A 17,930-nucleotide genomic window follows, 5' to 3' on the forward strand; every position below is an offset into this window, starting at 1 on the left:
ACACAGAGAAAGACTCCAGGGATGCAAAGGGTAATGCTAATACAAACCTATAAAAAGATATCAAATTCTTAAGTCAGGTTTATGTTTTATGCCAGTTGGGCTGAGATTGACGTAAGTAAGATGCAGTCACACAGTTTAGCTCAGCGTAGGTGCAGTCTGGTTATTAGGAACTGGAAAATGCAATTCATTCGTGTAAGGGACAGTCTAGCCTATATCTGCCCACTGGAAAATTGCTTTCTGTGGCTTATCAAAAGTGCGGTGTTGGCTCTTATGACAGTAAGAACATCTAGCTACTATGGTCTTTCTCAGAGATCCCATGTGTATTTTCTCCCACTGGGTATATTTGCCCTTTGCCACACAGAATCAGGGAGGTTCCCTTTGTCATTTCCTCCAGCCCTGACTTGGTGGTTTATCTTCTGCCATTTCAGCTCTGTCGGAAACCTCTCTTGAGTTGGAAATATATGATCTTTGAATTTTCCTTCCTGCTTAGTGACTTTTCTTTGCCTTTTTTTTTTTTTTTTTTTTTTTCAAGAATGCAAACTTTACCACCTTTTCAGGCAACCTGTTTCTGTTTTTTCTTATACGCAGCTAGAATCTTCCCAGTGTAGTTAATGGCCACCGTATCCAATCGTCCTACTCTGCACTTCAGTAGCAAGCATGGCTCTATTTTCTCCGTTATCTTGTTAGTACCAAGGGCTTTTATCAGGTTCTTCTCAAGATGTCTTCTCCAAGCTGAGCAAGCCCATTTCCCCTCCTCACAGGACAAGTGCTGCAGCCTCCTGAACATCCTGGTGGTTTCCACTGGACTCACTGAAGTTTATCAGTAACTTTCTTGTGCTAGGACATGCAAAAGTGGGTGCAGCACTCCAGTGGTTGTTTAAAGATTGCTGAGTAAAGTGAAAAATCATTTCCCTTGATCTAGGAGCTCTCTTCCTGTTTTTCCAGACCACGATGTTGCTAGCTTTCGTTGCTGCCAGGGCATGCTGCCAGGTCTTATTTATTCTCTTGTCTACCAGGACTCATTCCACGGAGTTAACATCTGTCTTACCTGTCCTGTCCTGTCCTGTCCTGTCCTGCAGAGCTCAGACTGGATAGCTATTGGGACACCACTGCAGCAACACCTTCTCTGTCCTGACCTGATAAGTATGAGAAGTTTTAGGGTTTAGGTGGATGCCCACCACTTCCATTGGGCTGGACATTTGAGCCAAACCCTTCTTTCCTCTCTGTTGTTTAAGGCCTGGTGCTCCCTGCCATTTTTCAGCATCAGCATGAGGCACTGCTCTGGCTTGTGTGTGAGGATGTGTCTGATTGCTCCTACTGCACTGGTTTTCCCTGAAAATGTTGAGGTGGGCCACAAGCTTCTGTGAAGATGGTGAACATTTCCCACCACCCGTGTTCCTAAAAGGTTTCTTGGTCATTAGCCAGCCTTTCTGGAGCGTGCCATTGTGATAACACAACTAAATTTTGTGATCTACAGCTGAAGCATGCAGAGTGGTACTCGAGGGCATGGGAGAGGATGGACAGTCTGTAAATGTCCAGTGCCCTTCCCAGGTCCTACTGCTGCCTTGGACTGGGACTAAGAAAAGTGGCCTGGGGCCAAGAGTTTGAGCTTAGAGCAGGAACCAAGCTCATCCTCCTGCCCCTTCTGTTCCTTCTGGCAAATCATCAGGCATGTATGAATTCATCCTGGTGAAGATCTTCTCCCCTGTGGTTGGAGAGTCAACTCTGTGTCCTTAACTTTGCTTTGTCAGGTTTCCTTCAAGATGCCGTGGAGCAGACTGCTGGTGAGCTAGGTTGCTCATGCTTGGCCTTGGCAGTTCTTGCTCCAAGACCTGCTTCTCCTGCCCACTAAGGAATGAGAATTGCTGCTATTTCATGAACCCTGAAACTCCAGTCAGGGTCTTACCACCAAACATGCATGGTTTGTTCTAGGCAGTTCTTCATAGTGTGAACATACACCATTTCCCTCTTTTCTCCTCTCTCAGCCCCATTCATTTAGTGATTATAGCTGTTGAAACTGTAGGGTGTGATGCTTCCTCTTGCTGCTGTGGAAGTTCATTAGAGGCTACAGGACCCCACAGTCCTAACGTTTCTGAGGGACTTGATTCTTTAATGAGATAAGCACTGGTGAGAAGGAGGGTGCTTGTGATCCTTCCTAGCAGGTCCCTGAATTTGTGCCTCTCCTTCTTTGGTGTAGAATATTGTGATTCTCATCAGCCAAGCACTGGGAGACTCAGGCAGCCATGGCTAATTTCCACAAGCTTTCTCATTCAAAGAGCATTTCTATCTGGCTTCAGGTTAAGTCCTAGAGAATTTCCCAGAAGTAGAATCACTTTCCTTGAGCCAAGGGGTTAATCTGTTGTCATCCTAAAGGCTTGTGCTTCTAAGATCAGTGTGGGAAAGACTCTTTCCTTTTACCTGCACAGGTTCAGCTGCTTTTGCAGGCCACCTCTGTTGTCTCCTTCTATATCAAGAGGACAGAATTTATTCTTGTCTTTATGCAGCACCTTCCAGATGAATCCAGATGAATCCAGTAGCCCTGTCATGAGACAGCAAACTCCCCTTGTGTTATACTGCCCAGGCTGCTCAGGACATCCACCCTGTGGCCACCTGAGTGGGCTTCTGTGTCCTTTGACTGTGCTGTTTGCAAAATATTTAGCATTTGTGCAGTTTTCAGGGGACAAATAGTACTATAGATATTATCTGACCAGGGGCACTGTCAGTTCTTCTACCAGGTAGCACTGAGTGGATGGCTGCTTGCATCAGCCACTGCTACAATATTTTCTGGGACTCTTTGCTGAAGTCTATCTCAGATTTGCCCATTCCTGCTCAAAGTTTGGTAGAAGACAAGGTAGAAAACTGCAGGTGCTGTGGTTTGGTGTCTGTAAGATCTGTGGCGTACTTCGTCCCCTTGGGAGCAGTTCTCCATAAGTGCTCTAACAGCATGGCCAACAACAATAATTACTGTTAAATTCTGAGTCAGCACCCTACACACTAATCTCACAAAGACCCATCCTCTGCCATCCAGGTTAAGATCTGGGACATCCCCAAGCACTTGCTAACAAGAAACATCACCAATCCGAAGAAGGAACTTCTTGGGCATGCTCGAAGGGTGGGCCTCATTGAGTGGCATCCCACTGCCGAAAACATCCTCTTCAGTTCCGGCTATGACTACAAGGTGGGTCTGTTTTCTTTGAAGCCCTCCCCTTGGGACTTAGGGTTTGGATTTGTTTTCATTTCAAGCTGTAAGTTAATGATAAAGACTTCAGAAGCCTTCCTGAGGAGAAAATCCCTGAGCAACCCAACAGGCAGGAGTTCATTGTCACGGGTTTCAAAAAGCCTGGGTAATTTTCCAGTCTTCTGATGAACTTCAGTCTGCTCTTCTTTTCCGTGGCAATATCAAATGCCATAGATGACCTTTGGCTTCATTCTTGTGCTAATGCCTATATCTGCCATGATGTTAGTCATTTTTCTGTATAAAATGTGATCCTAAAGGAAACGAGAATATCAGAGATTCTGAACAGACACTATGTCCCTGATATACTTATCTAAGTACCAGGGATTATTTCAAATACTGGAGAATTGCAGCTCATGATAGTAAGATGTACACATGTGGAGAAGAAAGGAAGAAATAAAGAGGGTACACAAAGTCCCCACTTTGTTAGGCAGCAAATGTCTGATTTTTTTTATTATTATTATTATTTTTTTTGTTCTTTTGCCCAGATAATGATCTGGAACATTGACACGAGGGAGGCTGTCATCTCGAACCCAGTGAAGACCCTCGACGCTCACAAGGATGTGATACTCTCCATGTCATTCAACACAGATGGTAGCCTCCTTGCCACAGCCTGCCGGGACAGAAAGATCCGTGTCATAGAACCTCGTTCAGGAACAGTCCTACAGGTAGGTGGTATTCAGTGGTTTGTGGTCCAGCTGATCTCACCCGTGGATTGTTTCCTCTTCTGGGTAGACTCACTGCCATTAGAGAAGACAGATCTGTGCCCAGTGTTGTCTGAGACATCAGAGAGTAGAATTGTCTTTTACTTTTCATGAAAGAATTGCTGCTGTTGACAACAGGTTCTCTGCATATTGCTAACAAGCTCTTCTCTCCCTAAAACCCTTCCTGAAGTGCACTGCTTTCATAGTTCCCTCCTGCAGTCCTCTAGGGGTACTGCTGTGGGATTCCTTAGGGTGACCAGTAGAGATCAGGTGGCCAGGTGGATGCAAGTGTACATTTGTCTGTACTTTGCATTTCTTGGTAAGGTGATGCTGACTGACTTTTGGAGGTATGTGCACACATTTGTGTATTTGTGTACACAGAAAGGTCAACAGTACCACTAATAGGGATTACCCTCTTGTGAATTGACTGGGTTTTTGGGTGTGGGCTTGAAGAATTTAGGCTGCCTCTCTCAGATGGCTTTGAAATCCTGCTCACTGTAGTTTCAGCCAGGCTGGGGAGATGTTTCAGGTGTGACTGACTTCCCCACGTGGAAGTTCTGGGCTAAATGTTTTGTTGGGAGGTGCTTTCGTTCTTGGCCTTGCATGGCTTCTGGGGCTAGAAGTGTCATGTAACGTGAAATGTAGCTGCACAAAGATGGCCTGATGTGCCTTAGCCAGCCCAGATCAGCTTCATGGGCAGGGGAAGGTGGTTTCTTGCCTTGATGTGATTTCTTCTTCCATTTTTTTAATGGAGGAAGGGAAGAGGCTGTCTCTTACTCTTGCAGTGTGTTTTCTCTTCCTAGGAAGCCAGCTACAAGTCTCACAGAGTCAATAAAGTCTTGTTCCTTGGAAACATGAAAAAGCTGCTCTCTACTGGAACATCTCGGTGGAATAATAGGCAAATTGCACTGTGGGATCAAGTGAGTTGAACCATCAATTGTTACCATAGAATCTTCATTTTTCTTTCTTTTGCTGTCACTTTAACTTTTGCACCTGCCAAATACCCAAGAATTGGTTTATAACAGCAATTCAGAAGTGACTGTCAAGTTCTTAATGGGTGATAAGTTCTATTGTTATGATGCTATTAACTGAGCATAAATTTTGAAGAAGCTCTCAAAGCTTTGCACATAGAAATCCACCAGAGCAAGGATAATGCTGTGCCTACTGCAGAAAAAAAAATAATAAAAAATTCAAGGGACCTTTGGATGGTTCCTGTAGTTCCCAGTTAAAAGTAGCTCTTAGTGCTCTTACCGGCAAAATTGTTACTGGTACTGGAAGATAAATGAATTCTAGGCAAACATACTCCAAAAAAGACCTCAAGGAAGGAAAATATGTTGTTGTTTTATGTTTTATTTTTTATATTTTATTTCCAATGACTCCTTACATTAGAGTATTGAGGTGACACTTGTCAATTCCAAGACATGCTTCTCTATTATGATGGTTGCAAGCCTCATGAAACTCTCCTCTGCCCCCCAGTGAGATGCTTTTCCTCTGTTTGCCATATCACTTTGTCCTCTGCACCAGCTACTTTGCAGCACAGCCTTCTGCCTCTTTCTCTCAGTGTCACCCTTTGTACCAGACGAAGCTGGTAGACCAAGTCTCTGATTTTCCATTTGATTGTGTTTGGACGTGGCTTCTTTGTATATGGGGGGCAGGTCGCTGTGCTGCCATCCAGAGGCTTTCCACAAAGCTGAGCACAGGGGTAATGCCATGGATTCACATCAGGGTTTCACTGCTCTGTTCTGCACTGCTGGTCTTACCCTGGTCTTACAGGACGTAGCAGACTTGTGCATGCAGCAGTATGCTGTGTCCAGGCTTAGCTGCAAAAGGCTGATGGGGACTTTTGCCCTTGCAGTGCACTTCTTCTCACCGTGCAGTGCTGAGACTTGTCAGCTACTGTAGGCTGTTTTTGTTCTTGTGGTGCACTATCGTCAAGGTATCACCTTAACCAGAGACAGTAAGGGAACCCGAATAATTCGGTGTACAGTGCAGACATGCCCTTCATCCTCCTGAGTCTGGCGGCCCATATGGCCTTCACGTAGAAGCAAGCAGTTTTTCGTATTATATCTACCCCTGAAACATGGCCAAGTACCCAGTGATGTCTTGACATGCTGCACTCTGTCGAGAGCTCGCTAGCTTCCCTCCTGTGGAGCTTTGAGGAAGTCTGTGTCACTCCAAGGTGGGGTTCAAGTAAGGTGTTCCTGACTCGAGGTGACCCACGGGTGATTCTAGCTGTTTGTTTTTCCTGTGTCCTGCCCAGAATGACCTTTCTGTGCCTTTAGTGGAGGAGGATCTGGATGGCTCCTCGGGGCTCCTGTTTCCCTTCTACGACTCAGACACGAACATGCTTTACGTTGTTGGAAAGGTGAGCGCCTTTTGAGTCAGCAAATGCTGGTCTGATTCTCCTCTTAGCCTGTGTTGTGTCACCAGCATTGTTCAGACCGAAGTCATGGGTGCTCCTAAGGCACATCGGCCTGAGGACTGATGGGGTGGGGTCTGAGGATACTGCGGTGTCAGGCCATGTTTTCTACTGCAGACAAGCCGTGTTTGTTGTGGGAAGGTACGCTGCAGATCCCCACACTGCAATTTGGGGGTAAATATTTACATGGGAGGTGCTTATGTTCCTGACCTTGCATGGCTTCTGGGGCCATACATTCTTCTCAGAGCCTCATGCTGGATAGCAGAACCTGAGTCATGTTCATTTCCTTTGTGTTTAGGGTGATGGAAATATACGGTACTATGAGATAAGCCCTGAGAAGCCATATCTGAACTACCTGACGGAATATCATTCTCATTTACCACAGAAAGGAATTGGTGAGTGTCACCGTTTATGTCTAACACCACATTTAGAGGTACAGGGTGTTCCTTGCCCTTTGGGACTCTGCCCCAAGATTTCCAGCATTGAACTCTTGTTGCCATTGTTTCCCTCCAGTGTACAGCGTCCTGATTTTATTGTCATAATCTTTTTAAAAGTCACTTCATGAAATGGAAATGTGACATCACCTGTGACATCACCTGCCAGGTCTGCTCAGTTCTGGTCACTCTATTTCCAGTTCATGAGAAGGAATAATGAACAGGAGGTTCAGCACGAGAACCACAAATCCTGTTTGTAACCATGTGGTCTGACAGAAAAAAGAAAAAAAAAGAAAAAAAAAGAAAAAAAAAAAGATTGACTTTACTCGTAATTTGTGACACTGAGACAGTTTTGGGTCACAGTTTCAGACCACACTGCTGTTGAGTTGGCAGTCCAACTCCTGTTGTTCAGTGGTCCTTTGTTTGGTGGTCCTTTTTCCATGATGGATGACACTAACTTTCTTCAGGAGATTTATACCTTGTTTCTTTTATGCTATCCCGCCAGGAATGATGCCAAAAAGAGGCCTTGAAGTGTCGGCTTGTGAGATTTTCCGTTTCTACAAACTGATCCCAACTAAAAGCTTGATAGAGCCCGTCTCCATGATTGTGCCTCGACGGGTAAGTGAGCCTCAGGTCATGCCTGTGGCGGGGACAAGTATCAGTGAATAAGAGGGCAGTGCCTCCTCTCTGTGCCTGCTGGGTGGCAGGAGAGCTGGTAGAACAAGGGATTTTCTTTTTCCCTGTCTGAGGCACAAAGCTGGTCAGCTAGTAGGGCAGTCCTGCCAACTATCCTTGGTTGGGTAACTCAGATCTCCATGTAGTGGCCAAATTTCCTTTGCAGGACACACTCAGCAATCTCCTCTGCTCATGTGTCTCGCTGTCAGGTCAACTGGCTGTACACGGCAGTGAGTGCTCTTGGCAAACTCCCTGAGCTGAGGTGAAACAAGCTTCCTTCTCCACCACATTCCAGTATGATCCTTCTGAAGCAAAACCTTTCTGATGTAGCGACTCCTTTGTTTGCTTGCAGTCGGAGTCATACCAGGAAGACATCTACCCCTTGACCACTGGAGCCCAGCCAGCACTGACAGCGCAGGAGTGGCTGAACGGTATTAACAAAGGTCAGCACACAGAGAGCTCCCCAACCCTTCAGCTCCCCAGGGCTTGGGTAAGATGCCGCTGGCCCTCTGGCCTGGGAAATTGGAAAGAGGAAGAGGAGAGATGTAACAAATGTAGCTGTAGACTAAAATAAATTAGTGGCTGAAATGTTCACCGCTGTGAACTCTGGAAAGCTTTCCTGTCAGGTGCTTCCATGTTCATCCCTGCAGGCTGGTTGAAAGAATTGCTTACTGCTGATTTCTGAATGTGGTTTGTGAGTGCTAACCAGTCACCTGCCTCCCTCCCTAGGACCTCTCTTGGTGTCCTTGAGACCAGGCTCTGGAAATGTGGATTCCTTACCACAATATCTCGAGCCAGAGCCACGGCTGAAAACTACTGACCATTACCAAGGCCGGGGAGAAGCAACGGCACCAGTGGAGATGCAGAAGAAAAGTGAAATCCAAGACAGTGGAAAGCAGCTGGAAGTGAGGGAGAGGTTGCCAAAAAAGGACCAAACGCATCTTTCCAATGGCTTTGACGTATTTGAGTGCCCACCACCAAAAACTGAAAATGAGGTATGAAGGCCTGGGTTGAAGGGTTGGGACTGGGTGAGGGGAGACCCAGAGTCAGCTGGCTAAAAGGTGCCATTCACAATGTAGCAGAATCCAGAGAGGGTTTATTCTGCAGAGCCTGGACCAGTGTGAGGTCTTTGTGGTGATTGGAAAGCCCATAGTCATTGGCAGCTCAGGGACATTTTTGAGTAGATGCAGCTTGTTTGCATTTAGGAGCCCTGGAAGGCTTTTCTTCCTGCAGCCATGCTCAGACACCCATTTTAGCTATGCAAGATTTTAACATCTGCAGCTTGACAGGGTAGGAATTTACAGAGCTGAATTTCCCCGTGGTGTGAAAATGATATTATTCTGCGCATCTCTTAACCTGCCCCCTGAGGTTACAGAAGCAACCCTTTCAGAGCTGGGTGCTCTGCTGCATGCACAGTGAAAGGCCGCGCTCGTCTCACCCAGTGAGGAAAGAGCATGATCAGAAGGAAGAAGGATAAGGTCCTAAGGTCAGAGTAGGAGATGTGGCAGATCCAGGAATCTAGAGTCCAAATGCTCTCCTCTGTTTCATCAGCATTAGGCAGGCTGTATTTTCTGTTGATTTAAGCAGAGTAGCATTGCCAAATGTTTCTGAGAAAGACTTATGTTCACAGCCCAAGCTAGCAGGAGACTGCTGATGACCATTTTTTTGGTTGAAAGTCCCCTCCTTAGGTGTCATTTTTCTCATAAATGATGTGGCAGGACTGGTAGCAGTTGACAGGATCAGTCTGTGCTTCGTTAGTGTAAAGGAAGCAAAATGTGTCTTTTCTTCCAGCTTCTGCACATGTTTTACCGACAACAGGAAGAAATACGTAGACTGCGTGAGGTGGTAAACCAGAGAGATGTCCAAATTAAACAGATGGAGCTGGAGCTCAGAAACCTCCACATGGTCATTGGCATGTACTGAGGGTGCTGGCCTTGCAGCTCTTTGCACCTCCACAGCTGCAGCAGACTCCACTTCCTACAGAGAACTTCTAGATTTTTTGTCTGGGGGAAAAACTGATGCTTCAGGCAGCATGGACTTTCTTGGCTTGTGATGGTCACATTTTCCCATTCGACACCACACAGTTATTGATGGACATGATGAGCTTCTTCAGAGTCCTCTTGCTTGTCACTCACTCATGTCAGAAGATCATGCACTAATGGTAGTAAGACTTTGGAAAATCTTGCTCTTCTCGTCCTGGAGGAACCCCCTGTCAAGCTCTAGGACCACAACCTGTTTTGCTGCCCCTATGACATGAGGACGGGAGAGTGAAGGCAGCTGCTGGCTTCTTTTCCCACCCCCAGACACAACAGCATGGCTCCCGTGACTGCTGTCCTCCTGCCCTGGGAGACAGCTCTGCAGCTGACTCCAAAGCAATCCTTATGGCCCTCTCTTGCCTCACAACTTGGCCCTGCAGCTTGTGGCTTTCCGAAGCTGCAGCTACCTTGACCTGGTGCTGGGGATAACCCTGCTCGATGCAGGAGGTTGCACTGGGGCTGCCAAGGGCCAGCACTTCAGTGATATGTGAAGGAGGATTGTCTGTTTGGAGTTCCCACTCTAACGGGGCAATGATGCGGGCTGTTTCCCACCAGAGAAGCTGCAGGTCTCTTGGCCCTTTCCGCCAGTGGCTTCTTCCCCTCCTTCTACCAAAGACACCCAGCCTGCTGCAAACCCTTCAGCAACAGCGCTGGAAGTGCAGTCTCGACGACGGGTGGATTGTGGGACCATGGCCAGCCATGAACAGCCCTTCCTGATTGATGAATTGTTGCATGTCCTTGTGCCCACAGCTGCTGCTTCCTTAGCTCCCGGGTGCCAGCGCCTCGTCCCGTGTCTGCAGCCACCTGTGGCTCTGTGCTCCCCCTTCCAGACTGTGCTGCTCCGTCCCTTGCACCTCTCTCTTTTGCCTTGGGCAAGATCAGCTGCAGGCTGCAGGTCCCATCCTCGGTTTCAGAGCTGGCCCCTGCGACCACATTTATGCAGGCTGTCCCCGTTGTGCAGAGCTGGGTCAGCAGCTGCACAGAGGAAGAGCATGGACACCCCCGTGCCTTGCTGGTGTCTGGGGGTCTCCTCTCATTTGCTCCTGAGGGCTGCGGGCTGATGGGGCAGAGCATGAAGAGAACATGCTGTCAGCAGCCCCGGGGTCTGAGTGCAGCAGCAGCTCCCGAGGGGGGAATGATTCTCCTTGCCCCAAATGCAGAGCTGATGCAGACATCCTTGTCCCAGACAGAGCAAGCAAATGCTGTTTAATCTGTAACCGTGCACATCTGTTGTGGCACATATAGGAGTGAATAGTATTGCCTGCTGGTTCCCTGAAGCCTGATTTTGTTTTTTTTTTTTTTTTTCCTGAAGTTAAAAATAAAAAATCTGTATAATCAGAAGTTCCTGCAAACATAACTCCCCCATGAAGGGGATTAAAGGCTGTGCACTGCCTGTGCTCATGTGAGATGCTCTTCTGGCTTCCACTGAAAGCAGTAGTCAGGAGGGAACTCATGGGCACTAAATGCTCGCGTATTAGAATCATACAAAGACTTCGGCATCTCATTTTCTCCACAGCAAAATCTTTACCCAGCTTTCAAAAATATTTAATTCATTTCTAACACAGCAGCAACTGGGTGCTAAAACATCATCAACATTTTTTGTCTCTGAAATATTACAGAGGGGATAGATGTTATTTTTCTTTCAGGAAAAGCCCTTTAGCATCGGTCACTTATTTAACACTACTCTTTTTGTAAAAAAAAAATAAAAATATATATATATATTTGCAACAACATTGTTGAACCAAACTTCAGCTCATTTCAAGTCTTCTAGAGTGGACTTTCCTGCACCCTGTGCACACTCTGCAGTATGCAGATGTATGCGAAAACAGCTCACCCCAGACACAGCTTTAAATCCATCGTGAATCTTACACTAGAAGCGATCAGGCTTTTTCTCACCAAAGAGATCAGCTAGATAAGAAATCTCGTAGCTCACAGTTTTTCAGCCATGTCAAGCAGGCCTGACAGCTTCAGACTTCAAAGCCATTTTCACTGAGTTTAGTCCAGGAATATGACACTGTTTTTCAAGCTATTGCTACAGCAGGTATGAAGAAGTGCTTGACACAACCCCAGCACTCCATGTGATATGACACTTTCCCTGCCACCATGTTGGGTTTTGTTCGCTGGAAATTTTTTGCTTATTTTTCATACAGAATAAATTATTTAAATTATTTCCAAGTTAGAGTAATTTTTTTTTTTCAGGGGACTTTTATGTCCCCTTGAGGACTGCTTTATTGTCATGCTATATCTGGATAGCATAAAAATTGGTCAGCCACTATGGTTCTTATCTTAGGGTTGTGTTGATTTCAGCATTTCTGGAAAAGGAGTAGCTTTCATTTAGGCTTTGCTGGAGACCTTTGATAAGGCAAGACTACTTAATCAAACCTTGTTTTTCAGACAGGATGCCCATAAAAGTGTAGACTGTGAAATGTGTTTCAATTTGGAGCTCAAATGCAACCATAAATTTTTCAGAGAGAAATAAGTGGAAGAAATGTAGTTGCGTTTTAATGAACTGTGCCTAAATTGACTTACATGATCATTTTAACAGTTTCTAAAACTCCTAACAGCTTTTTAAAAAAATGCAAAACATGGGGATAAAGAAAAAAAATTGTGCAATGAAAAGCAAATGTAACTGAATAATAAATATATTTAGAATTTGTAATACAAGGTTGTTGGCTTCTCATTGTCAGGAAGGGGTATCACCTGCTGTCTCTTTCACTCGTGTGAAGGCAGGGCCCTATGTTAGCAGGCAGGCTGCGCCCAGCCTTACGCACATCGCTCTGCTGTTGTCTATCTTTCCCACCTGCCCCTGATGCTGCAAGAGGGTGGCCATTTCAAAGGGTTCTGCATTACACAGCTCCGTACATCGTTTTGAGTAAACCACCCCCCTCTGGAAGGTTGTCCTGCATGGTGAGGTGCTTCCTGACCGAGCTGCCTTGCAGTCCAGTATGCTCTGACTGGGCTTTGTTAGGTATTCCACATAAGGAATGTTTACTGTATTAATATCAAATTTACATATCTGAAGATATTTGACGTTATGCGGGATTTTGATTTAGCAGAGTGCTGCAGCAATGTAGTGAACTGCGCGTAGAATCACAGAATCATTACGGTTGGAAAAGACCTCTGAGATCATCTGCTCCAACCATCACTCTATTACCAATGTCACCCACTAAACCATGTCCCCAAGCACCACGTCCAACCTCTCCTTGATCACCCCCAGGGACGGTGACTCCACCACCTCCCTGGGCAACCCGTCCCAGTGCCTGACTGCTCTTCCTGAGCAGAAATGTCTCCTCATTGCCAACCTGAACCTCCCCTGGCACAACTTGAGGCCATTCCTTCTAGTTCTATCACTGGTTGTCTGTGAGAAGAAGCCAACTGCCAGCTCCTCACATTTTGGTTACTGTCAACCTTCTGGAATATCTTCACTGCTGTCGCAGTCCTATTTCACAACCTGTCCATAGCAGCTTATGTGTGCCATAGTTAACAAACACTTCATGTAGGCACAAATCAAGACATCTGCAGTCCCTTAGGTCTGGTTCCTTATCTAGCCCATGCACATACGGGGAATGCAGCTCTCTGGAGACAAGAGGGGACAATTGCCCCCTACCCAACTGGCAGCCCCAGGGCTGGGCAACCTTTCCCAGAACCGTGGTCTGATGGACAGTTGCAGAGCCATTAGCCTTCACGACAGGTTTTGAAACCTAAAAGGAGAATCCATTTAAAAAAAAAAAACAAACAGAAAATCTTTCTGAAAAGATTTGCATTCATTAGTTCTGGGTAACTAGACAAAAGTCTCTGGACCAAGTCCCAAAGGAGTCTTTGGTTTTCTCAGGGGAGATCTTGGGCCTCTGCAGTGGCATGAGGAAGGTGGGAAATTGAGGACGGCTGCCAGGCAAAGCCTTGTGTGTACATCAGAGCAGGTTGTGAGGCTCCTCTCCAAACACCACAGATGTGGGAATTATGGCTCTCACCCACGTCCTATGAGCCACCCCTCCGATATCTGTTTTCGCCAGAAGGTCTGCACCATGCTCAAGCTGCACCAGGTTTAATCTCATCTTCCCCGGCAGCTGGCCAGGACGTTGTCTCCACTGATGGGTGAGTTGCTGGTCTGCAGGCTAGCTGACAGCAAGTCCAAGTCCACACCAAGAGTATCCGGCTTGCTCTTTTAGGCCTTTTCTTATGCCCTGTGTTCAGTTATTTCAAACCTGCTAAATGTGAATCTGGTGCTTGTGATGAGCTCACACTCGGTACTCCATGCCATGTCTAGCACCTCTTTGTCCTTGTCCTGATTAAACACTTGCATTTCTTTGTTCCCTTTATCTCTCTATGAATCTGCGGTGCCACTAAAGATTCATTAGGGACAGGGGGATTAGGAATACCTCCAGGGCTCAGCCTGTCACGGTGGGACTTTGGTCAACCTACCCAGTGCAGCAATGCAAGTCGTGACATACCCAGGAATTCTGCCCTTTGAAGACACCCCAAAGGCAGCCCCTTCACCATGGGCCATGCCTTCCTGAATCCTGCCCTTGCCTGTGCAGTGCACATGGAGGCCAGCGATGCAAGAGTTAGAGTGTGAAATCCCCCTTATATACCATTGCAGTGGGGGGCATGGGAGTCATCTTAGGTGACTAAAGCTGCAGGTGCAATTTAATTGGATGTATACATGTAGTATTTCACAGATTTTGTACAAGTCCATGAGTGCACATCTACTTTAAAACTTCTGGTCAGTTATTAGAAACCTTTATGTATGTTGACTGCTTGATCTAGTCTTTGATCTTATAATCAATACATTCTCTGGTCCAAAAGCACAAGACCTTTAATTAAAAAAATTAATTAAAAAGGCCTTTACTAACACCTATCAGTGCCTTCAGCTGAAATTGAATGCCAAGCTCTTTTCACATGAGTGAAACTGTTCTCCTCTGCATTCAAACCATTCCTCTTGGCACCAGGCAGGTCTGAGTGCTGCTGGAAAAGCAAGGTGAGATACCTACACATAACCTCCTGCCGCTGGAAAAGGGAGCTCTGTCCCTCTTCAAACAGGACGGATCTAGGGGAGGTGTGTCTCAAAAAATGGTGAGGCACCAAAGGGCTCACTGACTTGTGACCCTCACTGACTGGCCTGACAGCACCTTGGGCTCTGAAAATGGTGCCAGTGAGGTTGCAGCAAGGGCAAAAACCAGAGATGGGTCACACCGCACTTTGAAGTAATGGCCCTATGTAGCAAGGACAGGGCTGCAGGACACTTCTGCTCCCAGACCAATGGAAGTTTGCTGTTAAGCACGGTAGAGGGCCAAGAAGGTGTTGTTGGGGCCACAGCCAGCCCAGGGCCAGGTGTGCACCACCCCTACTTGGCACCCCTGGCCACACATTTCCAGGTGCCCCCTGGTTCCTCCTGGCCAGAGTCACAATGACGATGGCCACAGTCACAATAGGGGTGGCCACAACGAGGGTTGTGCTGGTGCTGCTGCCGTCCGTGACAGCCTGAAGCTCCCTGCAGCTGCCAGCAGGATGATACACGGCCAGAAGTCAGGCCTTGCTGTGGGCAGCACAGACAGGACTCTGCCCCTGCAGCCCCCCAGGCAGGAGAGGCATGGGCTGCACACGTTAGCTCAGTGCCCGGCACCTCCCCTGCTGCGTGCTGCTGACCACCGCACCATGGAGCTGGTCACGCAGCACAAGAGGAGAGCAGCTGTCCAGGACGTGTGAGTGGTGCTGCCACTGCACTGCTGAGCATGGGGGCTGCTGCCAGGCACCCGCAGCACCTCACGGCTCTCTCGTATCCTCAGGCATGACACGTTCTCCCGGATCTTCAACCGGGAAAGAGAGCCATACAACGTCTTCAGGGTTGAGAGACAGCGGCCAGAGCCACCAGGGAGGCTCCTGGAGCTGCGACACACCCCCCACCCTCGTCACATCCAGAGAATCGACGGCATCGCACTGGGTGGTGCACAGCATTTGTTTGTGGTGCAGACGAAAGGCAGCGAGTTGGACGAGGTAGGAAGTGCTGCCTCCCTTGGCTGTGGGCAAGCAAGGACTGTGGGGAAGAAGATTGTGGTGGGGATGCTTTTTTGCGTGCAGGAGCCATCTACACTGTGACAGCACCACAGCAGCTCAGATGTCAGCAGAGGAGTGGTGTTTGAGATAGCTTCCTCTTCACCTTTGCAGGCTTGCTGGTGGGACTGGTCAAGGAGCAACCATCTCCCAGAGCGCTGCAGGAGGCCAGTCTGTAAGTTAGCACGCCCCAAAGCCCTGCCGAGACCACTTTGCCACCCTGGGGAGGCAAGTCTGTTTGGGGAGCAGAGCCCCATGGCCTCCTGGGCCAGCTGAAGACCCAGCCCCACTGGGGACACCACCATGGTGAGGTCCTTGGGCTCGTGGCCAGCCTGCCTCCTGGGGTCTGGATGCTTGGCCTCTACTCAGGCAACACTCACCATATCACCACAGCACCTCCTGCGTGGCAAGCAGACCTGCATGACCATGCTTGCTGAGCAGGAGCTTGGGCTGCGACAAGGCTGCACAATGGACATGGTGGCACCTCACATGTCTTCCTTTCTGCTTTTCCCAGGGCCTGAGGAAACCTCCATGGAGGCCATCAGTTTTCCCAGGCAATCTGAGAACATCTGTTGCAGACACCTTACATTGGAAGAGGCATGGCGAACTGCAAGGCAAGGAGCTCAGTGAATTAACCAACTCTGGCCTAAATGGATCTATTTTTTTTCAGTCAGGGAACTGGTCTCTATAACATTTGCTATCCTTCTTTTGTTTCCCATCCTGCGTGTCTACCATTGGTGTAGAGGAACTGTAAGTAGAGATGAGCAGAGCTGATGCCCCCTCGTTCACTGTTAGAAATGAAGTCTCAACTCTGAATTTAGTAACATAAAAGAATATTTATAAAACGCAAGTAAACAGTGCTGGGCGCACGGGGAGTCTCTGCTCTACCAACACGCACACACAAACATCAAACATTCTAAATACACAGAACATTGCTTTACATACTAAACGCAAGTATGCCTATACATACGTACAATCAGGAAAGGTAACAAACAATCCTTTAAATTCCATGACTTACTAAACTCGAGTACACCTACACATATGTACAATCAGAAAAGGTAACAAACAATCCTCCAAGTTCCACAACTCAACAGTCTCCATTTTCCACTCCTTTTCTTGATTACATACAACTCTCCATTTTCCATTCCCTTTGAACAATATGTCTCACTTTAAGTTGTTCAGCAACTCAGTCTTCAGGCCTTATGTATCCCGTTCTTCCTGGATCGAAGAAAAGCATATCTATCTCCTTTTAAAGGCCAATGAGGCCTGGGTCAAAAGGCACGTTCAGATCAACAGGGGGTGAAACAGCAAAAGCCTTCAATGGCTGTAGCAGCAGAGGGGCCGATGACGTAGCAGTCAGATCAGTAAAGGAGCCTGCAGCTCCCTCACTGTCTGGCAAACCGCACGTGTCTGACTGTGGGCCCACATGGCTCTTGAAGGCCTCAGAGGCTGCTCGCCAGGTGCCGAGCAATCCCGCTGCAACCTTGTCGGTTTTAGTTGCACAATCCCACACCTTGAACTCAGTTTGGTCCCATATTTCAGGCTCATAAACTGTCAGATTGGTAAGAAGGAGAATAAGCTGTAAGGTTGCCAGGACAGTCTTTGTTCCTAAGGACGTCCGATTCCCCCTAACGCGCAACTGCTGACCAGCGAGGGGCAGTTGTGTGCGCGGCTGCGCTTCTCTCAGCTTGAGCTTCTTCCCAGCTCCGGTGCGCCCATTTGCAGCGACTTTCTGGACGAGCTTCTCGGAGCTGTTTGCTGAGTTTGGCCGAAGCCATCTTCATGAGGCGATCAGTGTGCCTGTTCCCATCCTGGTGTGCGTCCCGCTAGCCTGTTCCTTTTCATTCCTTCTTGCTACTTCTCTGTTGATGCCCTAACTTCATCATGTTGCCTTTTTCATCTTGAGGACAGGCTCCCCTCTTAAACCCTTCTCCCCACAGCAGTTCTTTTCAAAACAACTTTTCATTGGTCAAACAGCTTTGAATGTAACAGCAACAGCAAACACACAGAAACATCCATGCCTTAATGGCTGGAGAACAAGAAACCCAAGACTGCATGGAGTCTCCTGAATCACCCTTCTTTGTTCCCGCTAAACTCTTTTACATTCCTGATGGCCTCATCATTAAGAGTCTAATGTTATCTCAACCATGGGGCTTTCCAACCCCCATGGCCACACTCCCAAATCTCCCCCTTCTTTATTAATATCAACCATTTTCTCGACATGAATTACCACTCCATATATAACATTCACCATGCAGGGAGAAGAAGAGGTCACACTTCTTGATGCTAGGCTGGCCCTGTGTTGGTCCCTTAGAGCAGGGGATGCGGGAACTGCAGGGAGGCACTGGAGCAAAGCCCCAGTACCTAGCATTGCCT

At 47.5% G+C, this 17,930-nt stretch overlaps 1 protein-coding gene across 2 annotated transcripts in view; it reads left to right on the forward strand.

Annotated features, from left to right (window-relative positions):
- CORO2A (coronin 2A) overlaps positions 1-12,103 on the forward strand; it is a 44,640-nt gene extending 32,537 nt beyond the window's left edge. For both annotated transcript variants that reach the window (XM_082783306.1, XM_082783305.1), the window contains exons 4-12: positions 3,029-3,178; positions 3,724-3,903; positions 4,743-4,859; positions 6,200-6,304; positions 6,657-6,753; positions 7,298-7,410; positions 7,820-7,910; positions 8,197-8,462; positions 9,259-12,103. In XM_082783306.1, the coding sequence (XP_082639432.1) occupies positions 3,029-3,178; positions 3,724-3,903; positions 4,743-4,859; positions 6,200-6,304; positions 6,657-6,753; positions 7,298-7,410; positions 7,820-7,910; positions 8,197-8,462; positions 9,259-9,390 (1,251 nt within the window). In that variant the 3' untranslated portion in view covers positions 9,391-12,103. The remainder of the gene's footprint in view (positions 1-3,028; positions 3,179-3,723; positions 3,904-4,742; positions 4,860-6,199; positions 6,305-6,656; positions 6,754-7,297; positions 7,411-7,819; positions 7,911-8,196; positions 8,463-9,258) is intronic.
- Positions 12,104-17,930: the final 5,827 nt, after the last annotated feature.

The sequence above is a fragment of the Aythya marila genome, assembly GCF_965140915.1.
Source record: "Aythya marila genome assembly, chromosome: Z".
NCBI classification, from domain to species: domain Eukaryota; kingdom Metazoa; phylum Chordata; class Aves; order Anseriformes; family Anatidae; genus Aythya; species Aythya marila.